This window comes from Anomalospiza imberbis, chromosome 9, assembly GCF_031753505.1.
Source record: "Anomalospiza imberbis isolate Cuckoo-Finch-1a 21T00152 chromosome 9, ASM3175350v1, whole genome shotgun sequence".
Taxonomy (NCBI): Eukaryota; Metazoa; Chordata; class Aves; order Passeriformes; family Viduidae; genus Anomalospiza; species Anomalospiza imberbis.
Window position 1 is genome coordinate 10,971,589 of NC_089689.1, and position 27,825 is coordinate 10,999,413.

Consider the following 27,825-nt stretch of genomic DNA (forward strand, 5'->3'; position numbering starts at 1 on the left):
TGTGGGAGTACTAAATTGGCTTATCCACAAATGTAAAAGCATGAGACTGTATAATGGGCATTCACTGGTACAACAACAAGAGAGTCTTATGAATTACGATCTCAGTTTCAAAGTATTTAGAAATTAAAAAGGTATTTTCTTTTATTTTTCCCTGAAAATAATTGTCACAGGCATCACAATGATTAGTGTTTTCATAAGAAAAATGTTAATTACTTAAAAGAACCTGCTGGCTCCTTACTAGACCTTCCAATCATTCTTTCTAGTTTACACAGTCTATTACTTTAGAGGGTGAAATCCAGAAGTCTGCACTCAGTATTTATACAGTTTCAATTGAAATCAAATCCCCAACAGCTTCAGTAGGACTTTTACCTAAACCAATTTCTGAATAAGCACTTCAGAATCTGGACCCCAGTGGAAATATGTAATCTGAATTCAAAAAGAATTGCTCTGAGTTTACAGAAAGCTATAACGTTCAGCAGCTGAAGAAGAGAATTCACAGCATCCTAGTTTTTAAATTATTAATTCCTTTGAATTTGTTATCCTCTACTTTCCTCCAAAGTTTTTACTGCAAAAGAAATTATGCTTGTTGGTGTTGGGTTTCTGCCAGTGATGCTTGCAGTGCTCTTCTCCAGCAGGGGGTTCTGGTTGCTCTTTGCTAAGCAGTCCCCTACTTCTGCCACACAACCCCAGAGAACCCCAGGTCAGCTATAATTTCTTGGATTAGATGGAGGTTGAAGGACTCATCCAGGAAAAAGGCCTCGTGCTTATGAGTTAGCACAGAGCCAGGGCTGCTCTGTGCACCTCAGGTGAAGGCTCTGTTTGGACACTTTAAACTTTAAATAACCTACATGAATAGTAAACATTATGATAAATATTATTGAACCATATGACAATGCTCCTGTGTTTGTTGTTGCCTACAGTATTTCATGTCTATTTTAAGGTAGTATTCAATGTTTGATCTTATCTAAGGCTAAGCAAGAAGGGAATTGTGCAATATGCACATTTTGTCAGCCTTCTTTACCTTCCGTGCTTTCCATATTTTCAAGCAGCAGTGATTTGGCTAGAAAAATATTCCTTTGTGTGAATTACTTTTTCCACAGCAGTCTAAAATGAGACTAAATTAATATGGAATTTCCTGGCTTTTTTGAGTTTCTTTGGCTTTGACAGTATTCAGTACTGACAACACAGCCCTTGTCCAGCTAGGTGACAAACTTAATATGGATGGCACATTTATATAGAGCCCTCTCTGGGTCACCAAGTTACTGATTTGATAAATTGATGGTATCCAAAGAATATCTTTCCTTTCTTTACTGTTTTATGGGAGCGTGTTCTCTTTCAGGATAATTGCTTCACGAAGGTCCAACCTTTTCCCAAAGTTAAGGAAGAGAAATGCTCTAAGACAAATCAAGTTAATATCTCTGTTTGGTTTATGTACTATGTTGGTTTCACCTCTATAAGTTTCTAGCTATATCAGTGTTGGAACGAGAGAGTAGTATACTATGTAAATAAAAAAAAAAATCAAAATTATCAAGGAAAATTTTATCTAATCAAACATTGTGGAAGAAACACTACTGAATATGGTAATGCTCTCATTTTCCTTTACACATACTTTGTTTGCATTTTATGTGACTTGGAGTACTGAATTCTGCATTCATATGGACTGGAATGGGTGATACAGTACAGTAGTGAATACTATCAGTATTTGGCCTTTGGAAACCAAAATATATCTATTTTGGTTAAGTATGACTTCATGTATTTGTTTTCTACTTCTACAAGTGTAACTCACCACATCCCTTTTTCAACAGAACTCATTCTCACAAATTCCAAATCCCAAGTCCTAAAGACTTTGGTTTAATGGGTTCAGATTTTTTGGTTTAGAGAAATAAATCTTGCAAAAAGTTGTTTTACAGGAACGTAGTGGAATAATAAATGAAAAAATAGACACAATAGTAGGATGAGCACAGCCTGTGCATATTTAAGAATTTGGGTCTAAACCTGTTACTGAAGATAACAAACTTCAAAGTGAGTATGCTGTATTATCCAGGGAGCCATATGGTGCTAACAACTTTGCTGCTTGGATCAGTCTACCACTCAGATGACAAACAAGTAAGGAAATGGAACTTGATCATTTGTGAAGTTAGTGAAAGGTCTGACACTGAGTTTGATCAGAAAAGATAGGACCTTTGCTCCCTGCCTTTCCCTCCCTGATACTTTCTACAAAACTTCTGTATTTTGAAAAGTCTCATACTGAGACTTAGCATCTTTGAAAACGTACATATATTTAGAGAAATAAGAAATTATAGATGTGAGAAAATGGAAAGAAAACCCCCTACAAAATTAGAATAGTCTCTGAGGGCATGAGGGAAAAGGCCTTTATTTCTAGCCAACAATTATGTTTTATCTTATGATGTTAGTAGTTCTTTCAATCCCCTTGGTCTTAAATGGTATCAGTACTACAATATGCAATCATCCAATACACATTAGGAAACTGTAAAAAAATAACTGCCTTCTTCATATGTTTTCTAATAAACTTAAATTTAGAAGTTTTCTCTGTTCCTTAGTACAAATAAAACAGGGGAATATGTTTTCAAAAAAAAAGTAATTTTTCAGAATCAGTTGTTGAATTGAATTTTGTCTTTCCTATAGTCAGTGGATAAAACCAGATTAATCTGTGTGGGTTCAGTAGCATAGGGAATCCTCCATAATGACCCAAGCAGTTAATGAGCAGTCACAGTTTCTTGTGTCATTCCTTCTGAACACGAGTACAAAATCTTGTTCTGTACTGGAGTCAGTTAAAAAAACCTTTGAAGTACAGAAGTGAAGCACAAGGACAGGAAATCTGCTGGTCATTTTTCGTTAGCTATTTCTCTGCAGTATGGAACAGCATCACATAATGACCAAAAACTGCCTAAAGCCTGTCTGGTAGGCAATACAGGTGGTGCAGAATCCAAAGAGTTAGTATTCTGAGGGAGAATTTGATCCAAAATGGGAAGGTATTGCTTGAATTCTTAAAATCATACTTTTCTCTTGTTTTCTATAGGTAGGCTGGGGATATTTTTAAAATCCTCCCACCGACCTGCCAAATCACAGGATGGAGTTACTCAGTGTCTCCTTTCCATTGAATGTTTTGCCACATGCAAACTTTCATCGTCTGTCTCAGTGTACTTCTGCTAGGCTTACTTTCAGAGGTAAGTATTTTGCTAACATATGAAACTGCAAGGAAACTTGGTCATATAAATGACAGAGTTCAGAGTCAAAGGTCTAATGTCTTTGTCTAGTGGTACATTTCTTATCATGGTGTGGTGTGATGATGATAGGAATTGTTTTTTATTGTTTTATTCCCTGCAAATTCAGCGCAAAGAAAACTAACTTGTACAGGTTCTAATTATAATGGATTTTCTTCTCCTCATTGTGTGTGGATTAGAACCAAATTGAATTATAATGTGTCTCTGATTTCTTTTCTTTTCACTAGGAATAGGGGAAGGTTAAATGTACCCAATATTTTCTCTGTGGTGAGAAGCTACCACAGAATGAATTGCAGCTGCAAATGTGTGACACCTAAGCCCTTTCATCCTGACTCACAGCTTCAGTGTCAATAGCTATTATCCCTGGACTAGTAGTTTACAGTTAAATGTCAAAAGAACCTGACATGTTGCTGGAACCATGAAATAGATCAATTGATAATGAAGATTACTGCTGGTCTACAAGTTTCTTAATCTAGCTATATAAATAATTCCTTTGAATGCAGGTGATTTTGTCAGAAGGAAACAGTCTCAGTATAGATGTTTAAAGGGACATAGAATGAGATGAAGCTGTTCAGGTGTGATAGAGTACCAGTTGCAGAGCTTTGGTTAGTTTGCTTACTTTGAAATGCCAGCAGATTGAATTAATTCTGAACTCTTTATTATTGGGTCTCTTTCTGCTGATTTCAAGAAGCTTACCTAGAAGTAATAAAAAACCCTTTCCAAAACAAAACAGAAATAGCCAATCAAAACCTACAATAGCAAGAATGCATGTTTTTTGAAAAGTTTAACTAGGAAGCTTTGGTATTTATTGAACAAAAATTATGGTGGGGTATTTCATCATTGTTCTTCTTTTGGGGTTCAAAATTTTTTTGTAACTTTTCTGCTGAAGGATTCAGACATAAAATTTCCTTATTTAATGACTGGACAAATACTAACACTACTCATAATTTTATTTCATTGAAATTTTATTCTCATATTCTCTCAGGTGAATTTTAGATATCACTGCTGGCTTTCATTAGGCTAAAATATTTCCTGGGTGATACTGCAGGCCACAATGGTGTATTTCAGTTCCATTTCAATGTTACAGGAACCTTCCTTGTACCCTCCAATCTTAAATGAAGCTTCTTCAGTTCTAGTGAAGACATAGAATTTAAATGAACCATAGAAAATATGAAATATGACTTCATATTTTCCCCATTAGTTTGTGTTGGATAAATAAGAGGTGCTCTGTGTTTTGTATCAAGCCAGGCCTATCTCTATAATCCTGTAGTTTGATCTGAGCCCGCAGCAAAGGGAAGCGGCACGTGTTGGGCACTGTTTTATGTTCGTGGTAATCTCACTGTGACACATTTACTTTAATCTTTCAATGAGTTGTGTTTGACACAGACTTGAATTAATGTCATGAGAATTAAAAGAATAGGAAAACCTTTTATTTTTAAAATAGAGATGCAAAACAAGCAGAGAGTTGAATGCCTCTAGCCAAGACAATGTATCAAAGAATGTTCTGTGAGGTAGACCCAAAGATCAGGTGCTCTTGCCATGAGGGAGAGGAAATTTTTTTGGAAAAACTATATACATAAATCCAGAAAAACTAAACAGAAAAAGCCATTTATTCTTCTCCCTCTAGAATGAGAATTGCAGTAAAAGATGATTAGGTTTGCATGCAATGGCCATAACCAGACTGAGGCATGATGAATTAATGCATAGGCAATTTCTGCAGCAATCACTAAACACAACAGAGATGTGTCTTTTGTTTCACAAAGAGAAGCTTGGTGCCTGACAAAGGGTCAAATGAGTCCCATGCTGCTGGTGCTGTCATGGTCTGGCTAAATTTGTGACATCCCCTTCTCTAAGAGATGATGTTGGAAGCCTTGTAGGTTTCAGATCTACTTTATATTAGTAACTGAGAGGGCCTGTGTTGATACCACAGATATTTAGATGGTTGCTCTTGCTCCCAGATCCAGCAGGCTGTAACTGGGCAGTATTCATAGAAGAAAGGGGGATTTACATGTGACTCCCAGCCAGGGAACTCCTGGGAACTCATTTTTCCTTTTAACTAGGTAGGACAAAGAACATGATGATACTATTTATCAGCATGCTATTGTTGTGCCCATAGGAAACTGGCCTGCCTGGTCATCAGGTGAGTGTTTACTGAGCTAAATCCTAAATAATGACTGTTGACTTGTACTGGGACAAATATCCAAGTGAAGCTAGGGCAAGTTTCCCTTGAATAGCAGGTTCTGAATTTTGTGTTTTGCTTTGGAGAAATATTGGTTGACAGGATTTATGCAAGACTTATTTTGAGGTTTCATTAGAATTTGAAAAAAAAAAAAAAAGCAATACCTGTCCCCCACATTTTTACTAGGAAAAAAAAGATCTATAATTTCCAGAAGCAAATTATCATTTTAACTCTCTTGCTTTCCTATTTTCTTGTCAAGGTTAAAAGAATGGAGTGTACTGGAGTCAAGAAAGCTCAGTGTCATTTGGAGGTGAAGTCACCAGCATTGCATTTCTCCACCAGTCACAACTTATAACTTCAGAATTGCATCAGGTGAGGTTATTGTACCCTTGACTTGAAATGTGAAAGTCAATGCATGTGCAATCACATATGCCTGTTAAACCTCTTCCTTGTCAAATCACATATCACTAATGAGTTTTTAACTGTGAGTTTGGCTATTTAAATTGTCAAATTTCTTCTGAGTTTGTATGGTATGAACAGATAGGTAAAAAATACCAATGTTATGGTAACTTCTGCATTTTAGGTTAAAAAAGTACATCTAATTTTCCTTTTTACTCAAAAATAATTGCTAGCAAATCAAAATAGAAAACGCAAGCAAACAGAAGAGGGAATATTTAAACAAGTACATGCAAAATAATTATTCAGTACTGCAGACTAGTCTTTTGCAAAGCTTTAAATAATATATGTACAGAGATTAGAAATCCCTGCAAGGAAGATTTTAGTTTTTTCCTCTATGCTTCACTCCAATATTTTCTTTGAAGCTCAATGGCATATCTTTTAGCCTAATTCAAAACTATGTTTTTACATCAAAAACTGCAGCCAAGCCAATACTTTTCCTTCAACTGGTTGTTCAAAGGGGAAAAAATTGTTAAAATTTGTTGTTTAAAAACATTCTGCTTTGTGTTAGTCAGTGTGTGGTACTACTTCTCTCTTTGTGTCTCTCTTGCTCTCTTTCTCTCTCCTTTTCTTTTCACCTCCTTTTCTTTTCGCCTCCTTTTCTTTTCTCCTTTTCTGTCTGTCTGTCTTTTCTGTCTTGTTTTGGAAATAATCTTCTGTCCATAGAATAGATTATTTTTAAAAGATATCTCTTTACTTCTTCAAATGTTACATCTGTTGAAAATACTTTTGCTCTAAAACATGATAAACAAGCAGATCTTTTTCTTGAGGTAATGGCTGGCCATAGTGGTTAAAAATCCAACAATTCTTAGTTTGAAAGTACTAGTAAATGACACAAACTTTTTGTGTTACAAAATTCTTTAGCTAAATTACAAAGTATATGAAAGAAAGTGCAGAATGATCAGGGGTTAGAAACAGAACTAGAAAAACAAAGGTATAAAGACATACTATATTAAGCCCTGCGGCAGTGCACCTTATTTATACAACAGAGAATGTCTACAGAATAAGCAACCAGCACAACAGAGGTATGACTAATAGATAGGTATGAATCAGTGGATTTGTATTCTCCTCACACATCCCTCTTCCCAAAAGCACAGAAAATGAAAGAAACCCCCTCCTGCGCTTTCTCACACATTCATCCTTTTCAAACCTGATGCTCACTGTTATGATAGTTAAATTTTAGCTTTGGGCAGCCCAGGGTACTAATCTTGCATGACCTGTTCCAAATGAAATCATGCCCTTATGACTCATTTGCTTTCCCTAATTTTTTTTTCTCTTTGAGGATCCTGTATCCAAGGACTCTCGCTATCAAAATAATAATAATTTAAAAAAACCCTAGAACCTCTATCTTGTTGCTATCGATTTAAGTATGAAGAGGAAGAGCATGGGTTTCGATATTGTGGAATCTGGATTACTTCTAGATCAGTTTTCCAGCTTCAATTTAGTTTCATGGAAGGATATTTTCTTAATATCAGGTTTATAACTACCCCTGAGTGCCAATAAATCAAAATCTAATTGCAGTGCAGTTAAAATCAATTGATAAATTTGTTTTTATGGTTCTTTCAGGGAGGCAACTAGTAAGAATAGAAAGTACCGTCTCTGCCATGATAAATCATCCCCAGGAAAACCAGTTTATCCCAGCTCAAGGTGGACACAAAACCAACATTACAGCAAGTGGCTTTGTCTCTAAAAATATCCCAGATATTTTATCACTAATTATTCATGTAAATTCAGATCTTCCAGAGGTATTTTTACAAATTTAGTGCTTATGGATTACTTGGCGGTCCATGTATGGGTTTCAGCCTTTCACGATACCTCCTCACAAAAAAGAATATTTATATTTTTTTATTCTAGAAGATATATATCACTATAACTGGTTTGTGCCTTAAATGTGCTTTTCTGTGCAGCTGGGGTTTGAGAAGGATTCCAGTGATTCACTGGCCTTGTCCTGGATCTCGTACAATAGCACATTAACCTTGGTGGAATATGTTAAAAGAACAGGGTCTTGACCTTGCAAACATTACTGCATGTGCCAAGCTTCCCCTGTGGGACTCCCTGCATCTCCCCTGGAAACTGCCTTAAACCATATATGGGAGTATTGATTTTGTAGGGGCAATAATGTTAGGATACAAACCATACTCTGCTACTTATCTTGCCTTTCCAGTGTAATACAAAAGCCCTGCAGTCTGCTTTCAGCTGTGATTGGAGTTAGCAGATGAATACAGTGGGCTTCTGTAAAGGATTGTTGGTTTTACCCAACCTCTCATGCTTAGCTGTTCTTGTTTGCCTCTGTAATTAATGACAAAGTGTTTTTCTCATGTTTCTTATCTATGGTTGGGTAACTCCAGACACAAATGCCAGATCTGATGAACCTGAAAGGGAAAGTAGGTGGGAGCAAATTTTCCAAGAGTGTTATTCTAGTTGACAGGTCTGCCTCTTGTGACATTAATAATGCTTCACAAATGTTGATATGAATCAAGATAAAGCCAGAAGCAAACCATAGGCAGGTTGGGGAGCCTTGGCTCTGCAGTTTTAGCATCCCCAGAGCTAAAGACTAGAAGCTAAAGACTTTAGCATCCCCAAAGCTAAAGATAGAAAGACTGCAGCTTTCGGCTGTGAATACCTTCCTCCTTATCCCAGAAACTTGCACAACAGTATAGGTTCTACATCTGCCTGTATATATGAATCAGGCATCCCCAGGGCCAAATCAGCAAACTTGACCAAAAATTTGATCCAAAATACAGTGGTTAAAAAAAAAAAAGTCGTTTTATGGCCTTTGGTGGGCTCAATCTTAGCATGTCCCTGAAATCTAATTCTCTGGCTACTTCTGTGACTTTGCTGGTCCATGTTTCTGAAGCACTTTAGTATCAAAATACCAGCTTGGTCCTCCAGTCCTTATGTAAGAAGGCACATCTTAAATTTACAGAAATAAGAATGTAGCTGGCAATCTTTCAGAGTTTATGTGCAAAATAAGTTGGTTATAGGCCTTATGCTACTTATAGAAGTAAGGACAAATATTAGTTCCTCTTGGTGCTGCAGAGCCCGTCTCTAGCTTTTGTTTGTGGTGAAGTGCTCAGTTTGAGATTAGCAAAGAACAGGGCAATCTACAAAGTACACAGGAGAGGAATGAGACTGGAGCCAAGGTAAGTGTTTGCAGTACTGTGTTAGAGTCCCTGCCTAATAATGAGGTGCCTTTTGGAAGTGAAGGGCGTTACCTCTCCTGAATGTAGAATTCTGTTCCTAAAATATGTCTTTTAACACCTGCAGCTGCTGATTTTGCTTTTCTGATGCTATATGGTTAAGACAGCAAACACCAGAGGATAATATTTTGGCAGGAACTACTCTGTCTGCACTTTTTTTTCCATGGAAGATGCACGAAGGTCAAAAGATTTCAAGGGAGACTTTGTGAATAAGAGAGCTGCATGTTCTGTAGTGGAAGGTGGATACCACAGTGGCATTTTAAGAAATTGGTATTGTTTTGTTTTTCTGTGAATCTTCTTGCAAAGCCCTTGTCTTCCACTAGTGTGTGGAGCTCTTTCCTGGTAGAGAACGTTTTTTTAACCCTAAAGCCATTTGTCCATTTGGATGAGTAGTCAAACTCTGCTCACTTAATCTCCTGCCCAGCTTCTCTCTCTCCACTCTTTCTGACTGGTCTCAGAATCTTTTCTCACTTAAGCTCCTTTGCAAATGGAGAGAAAGCTCTTCCTTGCTTTTCTACCGTTCCTGACAGCTTTTACTCCTGGAATCTGTGTACCTGCCTCAGTCCCTTCTTTCCCTTGCTAAATGTACAGCCTCCATTAATGCAGTATGTATCTCTAAGCAAAGGCATGATGTTTTCAATTAACAGTGAAATTTGATGTAAGTTCTAGAGCAGTAATTCTCTCTTTGATGTACTTGTTGTCTGCATCGTTTAGATCTCTGCACCAAAGAGGGATGTTGCTCCTAATCTGATCACTAAGGATAGTAAATGGATGGAAAAAATGCCCTCCAGACTTTGAACCTACCAGGAAACCTTAATTTACTTTCATCAAGGTATAGGGAAAAGGCAATTAAATGGCTTTACATCTGCACTGTCTACTGAACTGCAGTTGCTGCGTTTAATGCAGCATTTGCACTCAGCAGAGTAAATCAGATGTGCAGCAGGTTGAGTTTCTGATTATAATAAGATAGGACAATACCCTACCTGTAAGACATGAAGCCACATCTCCAACAAGGTGATAAGACTGAGAAAGAAAAAGGAAAAAAAATTAAATCCCTCTGTCCTTGAGGAAAATGGACCTTGTGGAGACCTTGGAAATCTATTTGGCTATTGTGCAGTAAAGCAAGGGAACAACCCTTGTTGACTCTTTCTGGGCAAGATTTCTGATCCCAGCCATTACAGAATGCTGAAACTCCATGGCAGGAAACTTCTCTCCATGTCCATGTCTCTCTTGATGGACACGAAAGCATTTGAACATTTGAGATATTGCCCTTAAAACACTTCCCTGGGTTGTAAACTTTAGTAAATTTTTCTGAAATTACTAGAGTTTAAAATTTCTGTTTTTCAGATATGGGCAAGTTTCTCCTACATTCTTGGGTTCCAACCAATTGGAATTTTGCAATTTTGGTTTACCTTCAGCAGGTCCTCAAGATTCCAGGGAACAGACTATGACAACTTGAAAAGGGTTTAGCCTCATTTGGAGTTGTCAACCAAACTGACTGTCTCTGTTCCCCTAATAATTGCTTCAGCTCTCACTTGAAAGAAGAATTTGCAACTTACTATTGCACATATTACAATGTAAAATTGTCTTTTTCATGTAATTTTTGAACATTTCACTATTTTATATTATTAATTTACTTTTTCTTTAAATGTAAATAACCCCCAACAACAACATCAGATGACGGATTCTCTTCATTTATATAACCTTGACTTTACCAGGTGCATTTATCCCAGAAAGGCCTGGCAAGCCTCAGGGTTCTCATTTTTCTTGTAATCTCCTCCTTTCATTGGCATCTAAAGTGGCATTAAGTATACAGACATTTTGACCTTGAAGTTTTCTTGATAGAACAGAAAAGCAAGACCCCTTAAATAATAAAAGAGGCAGTTCATAGTTTTATGGTTTTAAAATAAGATCCCATTTATTTTCAAATGCTGTGGTGATTTTTCAGTGTCTACATTTACTGTCTCTTTGGAGACTTACAAGTTTGTTTCTTTCATCTCCTGAAAACGCAACTAAAGCACTGAAGATATCTTTTAAAAAAAATGCACCCCATTTTCATTTCTGGAAATGCTAGTTCTCTTTCACCATCTATACCCTTTCATTCTTCCTATAATAACCCCTCCTCTTTTTCCTATTACTTTTTTTCTTTTTCTTGACAAAATGCTTTATGTTTCATATTGTCATGATCCATTTTTGACTAAAGATCCTCTAGCATTTTGGATATTCAGTATTAGTCCTTAACTGCTCACTGCACAGACTTCATAAATACTATATTAGCTTTCTCTTTAACAAAAAGAGCCAAAATGCCCCATTTTTATTAAGAGTACAGTGATGAAAACTCATGTAATTTACTTTTGGTACAGTCTCTCATTAAGAGAAATGGAAAGCTGATTTTATAGTCTGAATTGGTACCTTGATAATATAATAACATATGTCTCATTGACAGAACACAATAAAATACATTTCATTGATGCAACACCCCAGTTTCATTTTAATAAGTAAAGAATTCACAGTATCCCAGACAATTCATTCTGTGATCAAAGTGTTGGCAGAGATTTAAAAAACGTTGCCTGCTGGACATATTCTCCTGCATTTCTCTATGGCACATAAAGCATTTAGGACTAATTACCATTGTCACCTTTAGAAACCATGGCTTGAAAAACTGGAAAGAGAAAAATGCAGATGGCACCATTGAGGCTGTGTGGCCACGGTGTCTCCAGGGCCAGGGAGCAGCAGAGTCTGTGTCTCTTTGGGATGGCTCCATGTCTGCCAGGAGAGTGGCTCTGGCACAGCAGGGCAGAAACCTCCCTGGGAGCTCATGGCTTCTCCAGTGGCAAGCTCAGCATCTCAGGTGCCTCTTCTGGGGAGGGCTGCAGCTTAGAAAGGACTCCTTCCTTTAAAAGGGACTGAAATTTCTGGTATTTTTGGGCATAGCAGATTGGGTACACTGACAGGAGTATACACAAGGATGGGGTGGGGTGTTTATGGGGCTTGCAGAATTGTATTTTAGATATTAGTAGCAGTTTGGGAGCCATTAGTTTGACGCAGGAAACTTTCCTTCAGTGAACCTTCTGCTGAAGCAAGCTCTGTGCCAGGTTACCACTGAGTGAGTTTACTAACCCTTGAAAAGTGAGGATGGCACAGCTCAGTGGCCCGTGTAAGCTTCTTGTCCCTTAAATGCCAGTGTATGAGAATTTTATATTCTCCCCCTGTGCTTCTCTTTTTCACATTCAGTTGTTCATTCTTCACATTCTCAACTTTGTTTTCATCCTATTTCTCACTGGAGTTTTTCTCTTCTCCCTCACCGATCCTTCATTTGTAGTCTTCCCTAAGCAGAATAACAATCAAGTGACATTCAGTTTTGTACCAGCCTTTTGAAAACAGTGTGATTTGAAATTAAAGAGCTTGAATATAGCATATACAAATCTGTACACAGATGTGTTGTGGATAAATCAAAATTAAAATATTTGGGGAATTGTTTTTAAAATTGAAGCTTACATATGAATTTACAAGGATAGTCCTCAGCCTTCAAAAAATGTTCACTGGAATTAAAAATGTGCAGTGGACTAATCCCACTAGAAGACACTCTGCAGATAGTAGATAATTTTTAATATAGGATAAAACTGCAGCGATTGCATGTTTACTCTGTGTTGTAATATTATGTATAATTGTATTGTTTGTTCATGTTTTTGTGTTTCTGTTAATTATATATAAATGTTAAGATTAATTGGATAGGAATTTGTGTGCATGTAGAATTCAATTCCACAATACCATCATAGACAAAATCAGTGTCTCCAAACTATCCACACATTCTTCTTCAGCAAATAAATTGACATGTGGTTAAGTCCTTCAGTTCCTTTGAAAGGCAGACTTCTAAGCACATTCTTATGTACTCTGCTATAGATAAAAGTAGTTTATGGTCTGAGTTAAGATCTATGGGCATGATCCCTTACCACTGAAAATTTTATTGTTGAATGTGGCATCACACAAGTATTAATGTCTGAAAGCCTGGACACCATTTACATCTACAAATTCATTTAGCATTCTCTAGTAAAAAGTTTTGGTGCATAATGCTTCATCTACAACGCTACATTCTTACAACTTGCCCATGTCAAAATCAATTGCAAAAGTTTTATACAAAGTCAGATGTCTCATCTAGTGTGTCTAATTGCTCTGAATGTGTGCATGTGTTATGAGTTATAGGTACAATAATTCTGGCTTATTTCACTAGTACAATGCTACATTTGTGAGCTGAAGGCCTGGATTCTGTGGTGCATGTAGCCAGACTGGGTACATTCTGAGAAATGCATTATCCAGAGTCATCTTCTCTAGATAATTCTTTTGCATTAAAGCTACTTTCACAGTGATGTCTTCAAAAAAAAATTTGAAACTGCCATTCAGATTATCATATGAAACAACTCATGCAATTTTATCTTCTCAACAAGACTTAAATCTCTCTTGAAAGACATAGTTAATTTTTAATGCTTTTTCTCCAGAACCAGCCAAATTTTTAAAAGTAAAGCTGATATTAGCCCCATGAACAAATGACATCAATTGAAATGCACTTTTTTTTTGTTCAAGGTGATTGATGTAATTTTGTATTAAAGTGACCTTTGTTAGAAATGTTTTGACTATAATGATTTCCTGTCCTTTTTGCTCAGCAGTCAGAACAGCAGAGCTAGCATCACCCTGTTTCAGCTGCTTCCCTTAGTGCTCGAAGGGAAGCAAGCTGCACTGAATGCCTGCCTGAAGGATGCGCAGTGGCTGCAGGTGAGGGTCAGCACCAACTAGCCATGGGAATGTAAAATACCAACCTGAGAGGTTAGTAAGGAACCAGACCTGTGCCTAACACCACTAAAAGTCAAATTGCCATCTCGAATTTAATTGTTTTACCTTATATTTCTTAGCAAGAAGTTTTGTTCTCAAGGGAATTGCGTTTGTGACATCTATGAGCTGATTCGTGCTTCTTTAGGCTGATCTTCTTTGTGTTGGAAGTCTGGTACCTAGAAAACCTGTGATTTGTGCTTATGAATGATACCTATTATATAGTTATAGAAACATACCTGCATCTGTAAAACTGATTGATAGCTCCTTATATGAAACTGTCTTATTATGAGTGACTAGGAGTGCTGAGGATGGCAGTGATCTTTTGTAGATTCTCTGGATTAATGTTGTTTAAAAGATATTTTCATTTAACAGGGAGAAGTACAGTTAAATTTTGCTGTGTGAAATTCATTCTAAAAAGCATGAGTCAAAACTTTATACTGTTTAGGAAAACACAGCTACCAAAAAAGTAATGTCCATTCCCACTTCAAAAGAAAAATTAAGAGTAATCCTAAAACTAAGGTGCAATAGGTTCTTGGATTAGATGCCCCATGTGACCTGCTGATTTTAAAATGTGTAGGCAGTACTGCAGGCCTATTTTAATTTGAACACTATTAAATATCAGTACAGACAGAATACTGCACAAGACAAACTCACTATGGCAGATGTTGTTTATTTCCTTCTTTATTTTCTTACTTTCCTGTAGAGAAGAAAATAATCTTTAACATGTAGACCCCTGTTTATCATCTCCTGTTTGTAGGAAGAGATGTAGCAATATTATTGCCATGCTATTCTTTCAGCTGTGAAGTAAATTTTTCATAACAACTCTCTGATCTGAATATTTTAGTAAATAATACAGAAATACAGAATATAATAGAATTAAAAGGATCTGTTTAAAAATAAGGTTGCAATTACAAGCTACCAGTATTCATTTCATAGAGCATATGGCTTCTCTAATTAAGAGGAAGGCTGTTATTTTTTTTATCTTTTAAGCTGCATATAATACTCTAAGTTCTATTCATGTGCTGCCAAACTTGTCAAATGAGCCTGCTTTTGCAGCTAAATTTTTGCTCTTGTTCAACCCCCTCTTATCAAAGACTGAAGTTAAAAAAAAGCACACAACATATAATAATATTGAGCTTTGAAGCTAATGCTAGACTGACTTTTAAAATTCTTCCCCCATTCTAACTACTGTCCTGAAGTTCAGTGGTCTCATCTACTTGAAAGAGTTTACCTGATGTTCATTCTTTATTTAAGATTCTGTCTCCTATTTTTTAGGTTTATAGGATGATGCATTTATTACATGATTATTGCCATGTCAGCTATTCTGAACATAATTTGAATGATGACATTAAGGATGGTCTTTGCTGTTGCAATAAAGTATAGGACATACTTTGCATGGTTTAGAAAGCAACATTTTTTCCTTGTTGCCTACTTAGTAAGAAAAATCCTAAGAGTTTAAGTAGACTAACAATCTAGGAAGAATATTTTAAGAGAAAATTAGGCCAGAGTTTACCCCAGAATTGTTCCTTGCTTTGCTAAGTAAATCTACTAGAAGCCCCAAAGTTGCCAGGTGTTATTCACTGTGCATACTTGGTGGCCACATTGTGCTTTGGTTTGTTGTCTGTTCAGAATGAAAAAGGATTAAAGAAGCGTTTTTGTCACATACATCTGTGATTTTAGTGCTGAATCCAGTCTTGCTGGGTCATAGAGCAGAAAGGACATTCCAAATTACTCTAAGCTAGGAAAAGTAATTGGCATAGCCTTGTGGGCGGGGTTTTAGGAAAAATGTCTCTGCTGGATGCACACCTCTGTGTTTCTGCTCTTCAGTGCAGTGTGTCTGTGGGTTGCACACTGCCCAGCAACCCAGCTCCAGGGCAGTCCCAGGCTGGCACAGCTGCCGGCAGGGCCCTGAAAGAGAAAGGCCTCAAAATGCCTCGGCTTGGAGATCTGCAGAATAAGATTTGGCATGTGTTTCTTAAAGCTGATCCTATGGCAACTTGAGCAGCTGCTGCTGATCCTGTGAGGCTTTTGACTGAATAACTTCTGGAACATCTAGACTTTTACAGTAGGAGAGTGTTGGTACCTCTGGGAATTGAAGTTAGATGCTACCCAGAAGTTCCCCTTGCCCTCTCCCAGGAACAGGAAGCAATGAATTTACCAGCTAATAAGTTTTGCTTCATCTGCCTCCAGCCTGCTACCCTTCCATTAAATAGCACTCAGTGCACAAGCCATCCTTCTGCTTTCAGTGGGGTTACTCATGTGAGTATCACTTCACACAGGAGAGATGGGATCAGCATCTGAATTGCCCACCACATGCTTGTTATTGCATTAGTGCTTATTGTCTTGGATTTACCCACAACTTCCAGTTATAAAAAAAAAAAAAAACAAACCTAAACCAAACCAAAAACCCCAAGCAAATAAAAATCCTCCCCTCAAAAAAGTAGAAAAATAATGGAAATTGCAGATTATTGATGTCTTTCTCATATTATGTTTGACTTTTTTCTAATGCAAGCCTACCCACACTACTCTTATATTTATGAATTCACATGCTAGGCAGTCTTGTAATGATTTTTTTTTGGTAACAGCAAGTCCAGCCCGTTCTCTTTGTATTTATTTTGTACACTGGCTTATCAATAAATCATTCAAATGATCTTAGTCATCTACTGCAACGTGAAGAAGCTATTCTTTGTTTCTGTCAAATCTGCTTCTGAAGTTATCTGTTCACAGGTACATGAATATTTATACAGATGACATTTTCAAGGCATTTTTGGCCCTAGATTCCTAATGGAGAATAATATTCCCATTTAAATGAGTTTTTATTGTTTTCTTTTAATTTTCTATGAAACATTATCACTGCACGCAAAGTAATGCTTTGTTCACTCATTTTGATCTCTAATAATGTAATCATATGCAAAAATTATAAATGAGCTATAAACACTGCTGAATTATAATTAAAAACAGATTTAATAAGGTGCTCTTAGCTGCTAATTGCCTTCTTGAATTGAAATCTTAAGATTCATGCAAGATGTTTTTAAAGAATGTCATGTTAGGTATGAATTTTGTGAATATATAAGGCGTTGAGCTGTATTCTTAACACTGATGCTGCCAATGCCTACAGTTCAAGATTCACCCAATTTTTGCATTACACATAGAGAAAAATATCATGGACTTTGCATTAAAGTCCTGGGTCTGACCACATTCCTTTTTTATCACCTCAGGTTCTCACTGGGAAAGGGCTGTAAGAAACATTGCACTGGGATCTGTTGAAATGTGTCGTACTTGACCAGTTTTCTGTAAAATGTGCAGAGGTCTCTGCACAGGAATGGCACTTTGGAAGTTATAACATATTCACAAATAAGTGTTTTTTTCAAAGGAAACCTTTAACAAGGTGCTGCTGGGATGTTATCCATTCTCTGCAGCATCCTTAAACTCCATGCTCAGGGTCATCTTCAAAAGCTGAATTTGTGAGTAAGCATGAAACAGATTTGTCAAGCTGCTGTCCACAAAGTACTCAACAACCTGCATGGTGAAAGGTGGAGGAAAAAAGCCAGATGCTTATAGCTTGAACCCTTACTTACATTTCAACTATCAATTTGTTTAAAAGGGGATTATGTTGTTTAAATAGAATAACATAAAATTAATATGAGACTCAGGAACTGTCCCACATGATCATTGGACTATTACAGAGAGAGTTTTTTGTACTATATATACTAGATATATATCTGTATCTATATATATGTATCTTAGGAAAACACCTACAAATAATCCAGTGGCTGAAAATGATGGGTCCCTTGTGTCACAGGGCCTGGTGTGTGAACTCCCTGAAAGGAGCCTTTGTTTCCATAGGCAACAGAGCTGCTGTGGCACTATGGATCAAACACATCCGGATTTACTTTTATGCCTCTGAGGTAAACAGTTGCCTGCTGCACTACATAAATACTGAGAGAAAAACTCTCTTTCAGTAAAAGACTTGAGCAGCATGAACGGCAGGCTGCTGAGGGGAGCCTGGCACAAGCAGCTCCTGGGAGAGCACCACATGCGCTGCCATTTTTGCCTTTTCTGTCATTTAGTGCTCTAACTTTTTTGTTGTGTATTTCAGAGCTTAAAGACTGATAGAAAAAAAAAATCTTTAATGTGATCATTTTTCCTTCCTCCACATCCAGGTAGAATAGGTTTTGGTTGTCTTGTCACACTGAGGATGGAGATAAAATTATCAAATGTTTCTTCTTTGGGCTATTTGAATTGTAGAATTAACTGTATCTTCCAATCTCAGCCAGCCTAAACTGTTTGATACAGCTAAATGGAGTGTTTTAAAAGACAATGCAAATCTACCTGGGTTTTGAAAGCATACCGTTCCATTTTAACCAGTGTGAATGAAATTAAAGCAATATATTATAGAAGGTAGCATAGGAAAAATGACCTTTACATAAAAAAATGAGATGTCTTATGATTGTTGTTGTACAAGAAAAATTAACTACAAAGATCAAAGACAAATGTAAGCTACTGATTAGTTATGTCTGGGTTTGCTGAATTTGCTTATTCATCTGATTTAAATTATGCCATTCCATGCAATCTATGTTTATTTTATTTTGCACTTCCTATTTGTCTTGCTAATAGTTTTGTTCTCTAGAAGGTATCTTTCCAGAGGTGCAAGCCACAGAGACCAGGTACACGCTGCTGATTCAGTACAAGTAGTGGAGTGGAGTCTAATCCTGAGTTAAGTACGCAAAGCTTTACAGATGTTGCAGTGAGAATTTTTGGATTGATTTTAATGCTATCCACTGTCACATTTCTGAAACCACTGTTACCCAGCAAATAATGAAACCCATCGAGGTTCTGTCTCTGTGATAGTAGATTGAGACTCATAAAATATATTTACTCTGCTGCTAAAAATGCTCTTAGTGCTTCCTTATGCATCTTAATGAAAAGTAAGTCTTCTCCCTGTAGGCAGAAGTTTGTGAGAGTGTTCAGGGCATGGAACCTCTGCTGCCAGAGGGCTGCCTTCCTCTTACAGGATGGATTTGTCCAGTGACCAACTCGTGCCCCCACAGAGTGGCACTGCGGCATCTCAGGTCCCCTGTGCTGAACCAGGCTCCTCCCTGCTCGCCACGGGGGCCCCAGCCTGTCCCTCCCTGACCTTCCAGGGGGCCTCCTTTGGCATTCTGCTTCTGCTGGAGTAAGTTCTCTTCAGAACGGGGGGATGGAACGTGCCTTTCCCTCTGTGACTTTCTCTGTCATAAGAGGTCAAGTACCGAATATTTTCATCCTAGCTGCTCTTGTCATAGAAATACTCCTTGAATTCACATAAATGCTCTGTTTATTTGTTCTGACTAAGGCTCCTGAATAAATTAATTATTGAGAGAAAAACTAAAAATGTCATTTTAATGTAGAAATATGTAATAAATCACAAAGTGAATATGTGATAATCCCAAAATGATGAGCACAGTCTGCATGGCAATGCATATTTTTTTGAGTTCTGTGTCTTAGGTCTCTACATTCTTTTTTGGTTAACATGAAAGCTTTTCAAGGTCAGCAGTGCCATACGGGTAATGATGAGCCTGGGGAAGGCTTATGTTAAATGTGTCCTCAGTGCTCAGGTTAATCTTTTCATTTGTGATTTTTTCCCCATAAATGGATACATGGAAAGACATTACCTGTGTCACAAAAGTAATTTTTATGTCTTTAAATATTATGGTGGTATATTTTTCAAATAAGAGGTTAATTTATGCACTTAAAACTGTGACATTCATTAACAATCCCCTAACTTCAAGCACTTTATTTAGAAAAATATAAACTCTGGGTACTGCAAGGTTGTATAGATATAAAAAAAGTGAAGGGATAAATAAAAATAGGGCAGCTTATCTGCACTTTTACATTTAATCCAAAATTGCGTGTTATTTTATCTGACCCAAATAGGTGGAAACAATAAGTTAGTGAGTTGAACAGATTACCAGTGTCTTGAAAGTGGAGCTCAGTTTAGGTACTACTGGGCTGAGCCCTGTAGTCTTTATCTGATCTTGTGAGCTCTGCCAGCCACCCTCACTTTCCATTTATTTTAGTGAGGTGTTGACTTTCATTAACATGAGTAGCATTTGGTGTTATTTTCTGAAGATTTGCAATGGTCATTGTTTACCAAAGCACTTTCAGCTACTAGGAAATCATGTGTTATTCTTTTCTCTGAGACTCTTGAGCCTTAAACAGCAATCCAACTTGTTTCTTAGGATTTCCTTATTATAAGGATCTAGCTGTCATATAATTCCCTGTGCATGAAACTGAACATAAAAAGATAAAATAATTTTTTGGGAAATACTTCTGGCCTGTTTTTTATACCAATAATATTTTTGCTTGTGTATGGCTGTCTAAATGCCTTGTCTAATAACTTTCAAACCCATTGACCAGTGTCAAGTAAATTTGACAGAAGGGAAGTAGTCTCTAGGATAATTGAGTTCCCAGAATCTTTGGAAAAATAGACCCCATAAGCACTTTGACTGAAGGAAAGACAGCAGAGAAAACTCACGTTTTGTGAGAGGTAATAAATTCCCATACCAGAAGAAAAGCTCAAATTGGAGCTTAAATCATGAGATACAAATCCACAGAAAACCAAGCTGCATTTATTTCAGGCTTCATTGTTTCACTTTTGTTTTTAATAACATCTTACGGGATTTAGAGATCAAAAAAAATTTAATCTTTTGTATTTGTCATTATTTGCACTGTTTATTTAGTCTTCACCATCCAAACTTATTGAAAATAGATTATTTTTCTCTTTTTGCATTTTGTCAACATAAAATGAAGCATCAGTTTATGGGAGGTGCAAATGGTTGTGTTTACTGTTCAATTACTAATTTCTGTTTTGTATTTAACAACATTATTCCACATTTTATTCTCTTCTAATATAACAACTATGTCATAATCTTTCTTTGAAAATTGAATTGAAAAATCTGCAACCAGTGAGCTGTGGAAGGTACTCCCCTTGTTGCCTCTGGGTCTTTGAATTAGACCTGGAGAAATAATTCTGAACTGTTTTTTGTTTGCTACAGGCATCTTGCTTCCCCTAAACATGCAATGTGATTTGACATCAGTGCTGTTTCTCCCTGCTGATATTGTGATTAAACTCCCAGATCTGACCAGGTATTTGAACATGCCAAACAAATCCTTCACCTTTTCTAGTCTTCCCCAACCAAAGGCCACTTACATGCCCACTTCCCTACAATGCCTTTCCTATGCTGAGGAAGGAAGGACCCTGGAGAGAGGACATGGGAACCTGTGGTAATGTGCATTTTCTGTGACTGCACACTTTCTGTGGTGCAAAATTACCAGTCTACGCTCTTTTTTCCCAAAATTTCCTCCACGTGTTGGATCCTGTCAAGGAGTTAAGAGGGACTGTGAATTCCTGCTTTCTCCTGTATTTATTCTAGCAGGATGAGCTATGCAAAAGTGAGCACTCTGTCAGTAGTGTGCATGCTGACAGTATCATTGTAGGTGGAGACTGTGCTCTCTGAACAGTGCTTATAATTGTGCTAAAAAATAAAACCAGATAAATTATCCTGAAAGGTTATTGTGTGACTATATATTCCAAGCAGTTTTTTAAAAACATTTTTCACTTGGCACAAGCATTTGTTCAAAGTGAGTAGGAACTGAGAGCAAACAAGCAAAGACTTTAGGGTCTTGGAGTAACTTGCATGCCTATCATCTAAGCGACTGTCATGTCACACATCTGCTTTGTGGTATGTCACTGCTTTTCTATAACATGCCACATCCTAAGCAGTGTGCTGAGTGACAGCATGTCACTCACCTTCCTGTCATGCACAGTCTTGTAGTACTGAAACCTTCTCAGGCAATGGATAAAAAATTGAAATTTGCTCCATGTTTCCACAGTGAGTGCTGAAAGAGTAGGGAGAAAACTATATTAAAGGAAAAATGAGAATAAACTCCCGCTCATTGGTTGCTTTCTGTTACCAGTTAATTCTAGCCCAGTAAGCACACATTTTGCACCAATTTGGTACAATATTCTACCCACTGTCCTTTGAAAAGAAGCTGCCTATATTGGAGGCACTCAGGAGCTGGGCATTTTATAAATGTAAATCAAGATTCTGACAGATTATCTCTGACAGATTTAGATGCAGTGATAGAATGCTCAGACTTTACACCTTGCTTCTCAGCTGGAAGTAACCACCTGAAGAGCAGAGGCACCAGACTGGATGTGTGATGTAGCTCAGTGGCAGGCCAGCTGAAACTGCTTATGAAGGTAGCACTCCCAAACTGGGAACAAGCATCCCATTTTCTAGTACTGGGATGGAGACGGGTGGAGGGAATGCTGTAAATCACAACAGGTCAGGAAACACCTGAGGAAAATGTAGCTCTTCTGCTGAATGGGCCAGGGGATCCAATAGAGGATGTGGGAAAGGATAAGATGCTCAGCACCTTTTGGCCTCAGTCTTTCCTGATAAGGCCAGCCTTCAGGAATGCTGAGTCAGCTGCTGCTTTACCCCCTTAGTGAAGTGGACAGTAGATGAGAGTGCCCCCTGTGAGGCTTTGTGTTGATACAAGACCAGAAGGAGTCTTGGATACACCAGGTACTGTCATTCAGAGGGACCTGGAGAGGAGCTCACAGAAATGGCATGAAGTCCAGCAAAGCAGATCTAAGTGCTGCACCTGGGTAGCAGTAATCCTGTGTGCCAGTAGCTGTGGGGGGGGCAGCCAGCTGAAAATAAGCTCTGCAGTGGAACACCTTGATGTCCTAGTAGATGAGAACATTGCCACCAGACCCAGGGACATGAACTTTCCCCTCAAATCAGCAGTGGTGAAACACATCTGGTTGCTGTGTCCAATTCTGGGCTCCACAGGACAGGAGGTATGACAAGAGGAAATGGGCACAACAGAAATATAGGACATTCCAGTTAAATGTAGGGAAAAATGTTTTATAGCAGAAATGATGAAACACAGGAGCACATTTTCAATAGAGCTTGTGAAGTCTCTTTCCTTAGAGATAGATATTCAGAACCTGTTGGGACCTGGCTCTGAGCAACTTGCTGTAGCTAGCCCTGCTCTGACCAAAGGGTTGGACCAGACAATCTCCTCCAGAGGTGCCTGGTGCGGCCAGTTTGTGATTCTAAAGCTCACACATCAGACTCCCCAGTCTCTAGACCTGAAGAAGTTGTGCTTTAAAATTTGCTCGCTGAGTTCCTTTACTTTTGTTTGATTGTCAAGAGAATAAACATGCAAAGTACACTATGGGGCTAGTGTTTGCTAAAAACTTGTACAACCTCAGGCTAATAAGGGTAACAAAGGTAGACAGTGGCGCAAATCAGGAGCTGGCAGTTTTACAAGGTGTCTATTGGAAAGAAATTCTTTATAGGTATTTCTTGAACATTTTCTTGGAATTCTGTGAGGTAAGTTTCCTTTCTTCTTATGCCTTTAGACGGATATACAAACTGCTTTGAAACCAACCATACTGGAATTAATAGTTTCTTCATGCTTGGGCTTGATTTTTTTTTTTTTGGCATTTCTTCTCTTAGAGACCTCTTTAAGAGATTTAACTTTGAAGACTTTGTCCCTCTGAATGTTATTGTCTTCAGCAGCAATTTGTAACTCCCACCATCCCCTTTCTGCTGCAAATATGAATGTAAGTCTCTACATTATTCATTCTTTCTAAAGTGAGAAGGGAGAGTTGTAAACTGCTGAATTACAACCTGCAGTTTCCAAGAGGCAGGAACAACTTAAGAGCAATTTAATTGTAGATGTTTTCCTCCTTTCCCTTTTAACTCTTTCCTCAGGGAAGGATAAACACTACAGGCAGCTGAATAGTAAAGGAGCTGTTCTGAAGATAGAGACAAGCAGGGATAGGGAAGGTCAGAATGAACTTTGCAGCTAGGAGAACAAAATACAGCCAGAGTATCAGACCATCATTAGAAGGGTAGGAATTTGAAATTTGTTCATTGAATTGCCCTGTTCAAATTTGCTAGTGTGATGGACTTAACTCACAAAAAAAATTAAATTTTCAGTTTGACATTGGGAAGGAGTTAAAACTGTTACATAATTATTAGTGGATGAGATTCCATCAATGCTCTATACTACCCCAGCCAGCTCAAGACATAATTTTGTAAAGGAAGCAGATCTGAGGTAAAGGTAAAATGAAGCTGCCAGGGGGTCATTATATAATCAAAGCATATAGTCTCAGGCCAGTTGGTGATGTCATAATTACACTTTTAGTGATGTTTATGCTTGTGTGAGAATGTCATTATGGAAAGTAAATGCTATTCTGGAACAGCCTAAAGAGAGTGCTGAATTGGTGCTCCTTCTCTTAGGTGCTTTTTTTATCCATTCCATTGTTTATGACCATGGGAACTTTTTGTGTGGTCCCTCACCATTGTTTCCGCAGTAATAATGTGGATGTAACCTGCCTCCTAACAGTGAACCTCTTACAAGATGTCATCTCAAAAAATTGTGTCATCTGGAGAACCTTAGGCAGATTACACCCACAGTCAACAACAGCACAGCAATCCTGAGCTGCACATGCTGCAAACTGCCGTGCCTGACAGCAGGGTGAGCTGTTCCTGTTGACTGAAAATATTCTACTTTTTATTTAGAGGGAGGAGTGGTTGAAAGGGACTTAGAGAAACACTTATTTTACCATCTTCCATAAGCTTCACGTTAAAAGCAGTACAAAACTGCAACCTTGTTACCTGGGTATCCAATACTAGAGAGGGACAAGCCTTGAAGCCAAGAGCTTTTGTGAAAGGCATGAATAATATTAATCCTATTACCATGGTTGAAATAGAAGTGGGCATATTCTTCTGTTGTTGGCTTTGTGAGAATGCCTTATTTTCTACTACCAGCTTGAGCAGTATGTACTGCCAGCTACGGGTGACCCTTTGTGCACTCGTTCCACGCTGTATCTGTGAAGTGTACGGGCATTTTTGCATTGCATACTGTATCTTTGCAATTCCTTAATGCGGCTGAAAGGAGGATGTTTGCAAAGAAGATGTAATGTAGGCACCTGCAAAAAGATTTTTCTTAGGTTCTCTGCCCCAAGTGGAAGGTCTGTAAACCTGCCAACACATTAATTCACTATATAAGGTATCTGCCATTTTTAGATCATCTGGTTATACCTCTGGTTCTCAGAGTCTGGTAACAAAAATCAAAATATACACAAAAGTATTTTTTTTTAATTGTTCTTATCTCTTCCTTTTTGTCTAATTTAATTAGATTCTCATATACCATTCTGTGAACTACAGAAAGGAGGAAGACAAAAAATTGGCTCTTTTTTAAAAAAATCCCTCTCCTTTTGATGACAAGTCAAATATGGGGTCATTTGTTTTGTCTGAACTACAAGGCAGTGTTAGCCTTGAGCTTGTTTCCTCTAGAGAAGAGAGATTATGTAACAGCACTAAATGATGTTAGTCTGGACAAATAAATAAACCTGGCTCACTCCTTGAAGGTAAGTAGGGACAAATATATAACAACAGCAACTAAGGGAGACTTTTCTATGAGTGGCTGAAAATTACTTGTGGAGCCACACACTGCTGGTGTCACTTTAGCTGCCTTCTCCTTTCCTTGTGAAGAAAAATCCTCAGAAAGGCTGGATGTTTGCAGCCATTTGGCCAAAAGCTGGAATTGTCAATACGCTCTACTATAATCAACTCTGCAGTGCTCAGTGACATGAGTCCTTGTGGCCCTTGCAAGTTTAACAATTTTTCTGAGGAAACTTGTCTAACCACCTGAGTCTTATGAGATTTTTCACCACCTTTATCCCCTCTTTACGTGTCTTCCCAGCTCTTCCCACCCCATTGTTCTGTGGTTCCATGTGTAGTTGCCTCAATATAACTGATGTACAAACCTCTGGGGAATTTATTCTCAGTCTGTACTGAATCAAGGCCATGTAAGACTTAGAAACAAAACCTACTGTTGTTAACCACTTTAAATAATAAAATCCTGTGGTGTTCCACGGCCATTTACTGAAGGCAGTCTCCATACATAAAGAATTTTATAACTTCTAATCATATTACTAAAGAAACATGACATTTTACTTTAACAGACCATTCAGGGAGAAGAAATACTTTTCTTTTTAATTCACATTTCCATTCTGCAGTAACCTCAAACACAAAAATTTACTTTAATTTCTTTGTATTCCTATGACTTTAATTTTTTTTTCTGCAGTGCCTGGAATATTCTGGTTTTTAGGATGGATCCTCACTCCTTCTGACATGGCATTCTTGACACTTATGGGGTAAAAAGTGCATTATGTGTGTAAGTTCTTTCTTCCAAGTCTTTCTTTATGATTTACTTTCCTTCTCTTACTGGTTCAAGTGAGCAGTTTTCTTTGGGTGTGTGCAGGGACGGACCATGCATGAGCACATCACCCCCTACAAGACAGATTGCAGCTGGGACATGTCACAGCAACAAGTATGTTGCTGGGGCTAAACAAATTACCTGCAAAATCTACATCTCGAGTTTCCAAAAACTACATATTTAGGTAATTGAACATTTATTGACCACGTGGATTGTTTTTATTTAAGTACCAGCTGTATTTTAAAACAAACACAATCTTAATCTGAAACAATACTAAATAACAGTTCTGTTCATAACAGCCATGTCAGAATTTTCTGATCCCTCTGTGCCTACATCACTTTCTTTGTGGGATATAAATAAATGTAGTCTGAAGGAAAAGCACTTCCTATTGATGGCTGAGAGTATTGCTTGGGAAAGAATATTATTGCCCTAATTTTTTTCCCCAAATGGTATTACACTTCACCTCACATCCCCTTGTACTTGGTTTATTTCCCTTTAGAGCCGTTCTCCCTATCCTGAGGGATTTGAGTAGCCTAACTTGCCTTTCTTTTCATTTCTTTTAATGTCCATGTTTCATGTCTGCATAAGGAGAAATAAAGCTCTCAAAAACTTTTGCTAGATTAACAGCATTTAAAATACTTAAGTAAATACTTAAGTAGTATTTCAAACCCAAGTGTTATCAGCAAGGACTATGAGAGGAGGGAGATGAGGAGTGCATCTGCCTCCATGTGCCCTATTCAGCAGGGGAGAAGGTTACTTGCAAGCATTTTTCTCAAATGCTAAGTAGAAGACAAAAATTATTTTGAAAAGGAGAGCTGCATGGTAATAACCTACAGTTTTATGGAATAATTGATGAAGAAATACACGTATGAGACGGAAATAATTTGTCTCACAATGTGACAATACAGCTTAAAGGCCTTTAGTGTTAATTATGGGCAGGACAGTGACCTTTACTCATAATACATACACTGGTTTGAATCAGGGTTATTTGAGTTGATAAGCAAGGAAGAAAGAAGAGTCACAGTTGTCTTTCAGATTTTGGGACTGGATAAGGCTCAAATTCTATTCATAGTTATTTTTACAGTAATCCCTGAAATCAGTGGTGCAAGATCAGCTAGTAAGCTTGTGCTCAATTGCAAATATTTCAGTATTAAAGGTTCTAAAAGATAACAAGCATTCTACAATACATGTTTTACAATTATTTTTTCATCTGGCCCCTCTTAGGCTATTAAAATTCACTTAATTTAAAATTCTTGAGTAAACACAATTTTTCAGATTGTTCATTTAGTCTCTGTTTTTTGATAATACTGTTCTGTGATCCTTCTTTTCGGTTAGACACACCAGGCAGATCTTTGTGATGAATTTGTAGCACATATAATACCAAAATCAAAAACACGTGAGTAGCAAAATACAGTCCTCTGACTCAGCCTATGAAAATATTAGAATTAATTGCTCACAAGCAGTCTTTTCATAAGCATCCTTGGTGATGCTAAATTGTGAAGCTAAAATTCTGATTAAGGTTACCAAAATAAATTAGAAGGAGGGCTTTTGTGTAATGACTGCATCTTAAACCTGCAGGGAACTAAATATGGGGAACTATTCACCTATCAGATATTTTAAGTTAAGTATG

General features: G+C 37.6%; 1 protein-coding gene and 1 long non-coding RNA gene across 12 annotated transcripts in view; both read left to right on the plus strand.

The window, feature by feature from the left end:
• Positions 1–8,417, plus strand: part of LOC137479290 (potassium/sodium hyperpolarization-activated cyclic nucleotide-gated channel 2-like) — a 278,557-nt gene extending 270,140 nt beyond the window's left edge. For 5 of the 10 annotated variants that reach the window (XR_011002129.1, XR_011002132.1, XR_011002130.1 and 2 more), the window contains 3 exons: positions 3,041–3,188; positions 5,684–5,796; positions 7,447–8,417. Coding sequence is in view for 1 of the 10 variants with exons in the window: in XM_068199673.1 (XP_068055774.1) it covers positions 3,041–3,061 (21 nt within the window). In the remaining 9 variants the exon portion in view is untranslated. Of the gene's footprint in view, positions 1–3,040; positions 3,189–5,004; positions 5,119–5,683; positions 5,797–7,446 lie in introns of those variants that run through there. The other 5 variants (XR_011002127.1, XR_011002131.1, XR_011002126.1 and 2 more) reach the window with 5 other exon arrangements.
• A 4,764-nt stretch (positions 8,418–13,181) lies between these two features.
• LOC137479292 (uncharacterized) lies at positions 13,182–20,216 on the plus strand. 2 transcript variants are annotated; one of them, XR_011002136.1, is made up of 3 exons: positions 13,182–13,901; positions 17,710–17,815; positions 18,541–20,216. It is a non-coding gene; the product is annotated as an uncharacterized lncRNA (long non-coding RNA). The 2 variants fall into 2 exon arrangements; XR_011002137.1 differs by having other exon boundaries at positions 17,754–17,815.
• Positions 20,217–27,825: the final 7,609 nt, after the last annotated feature.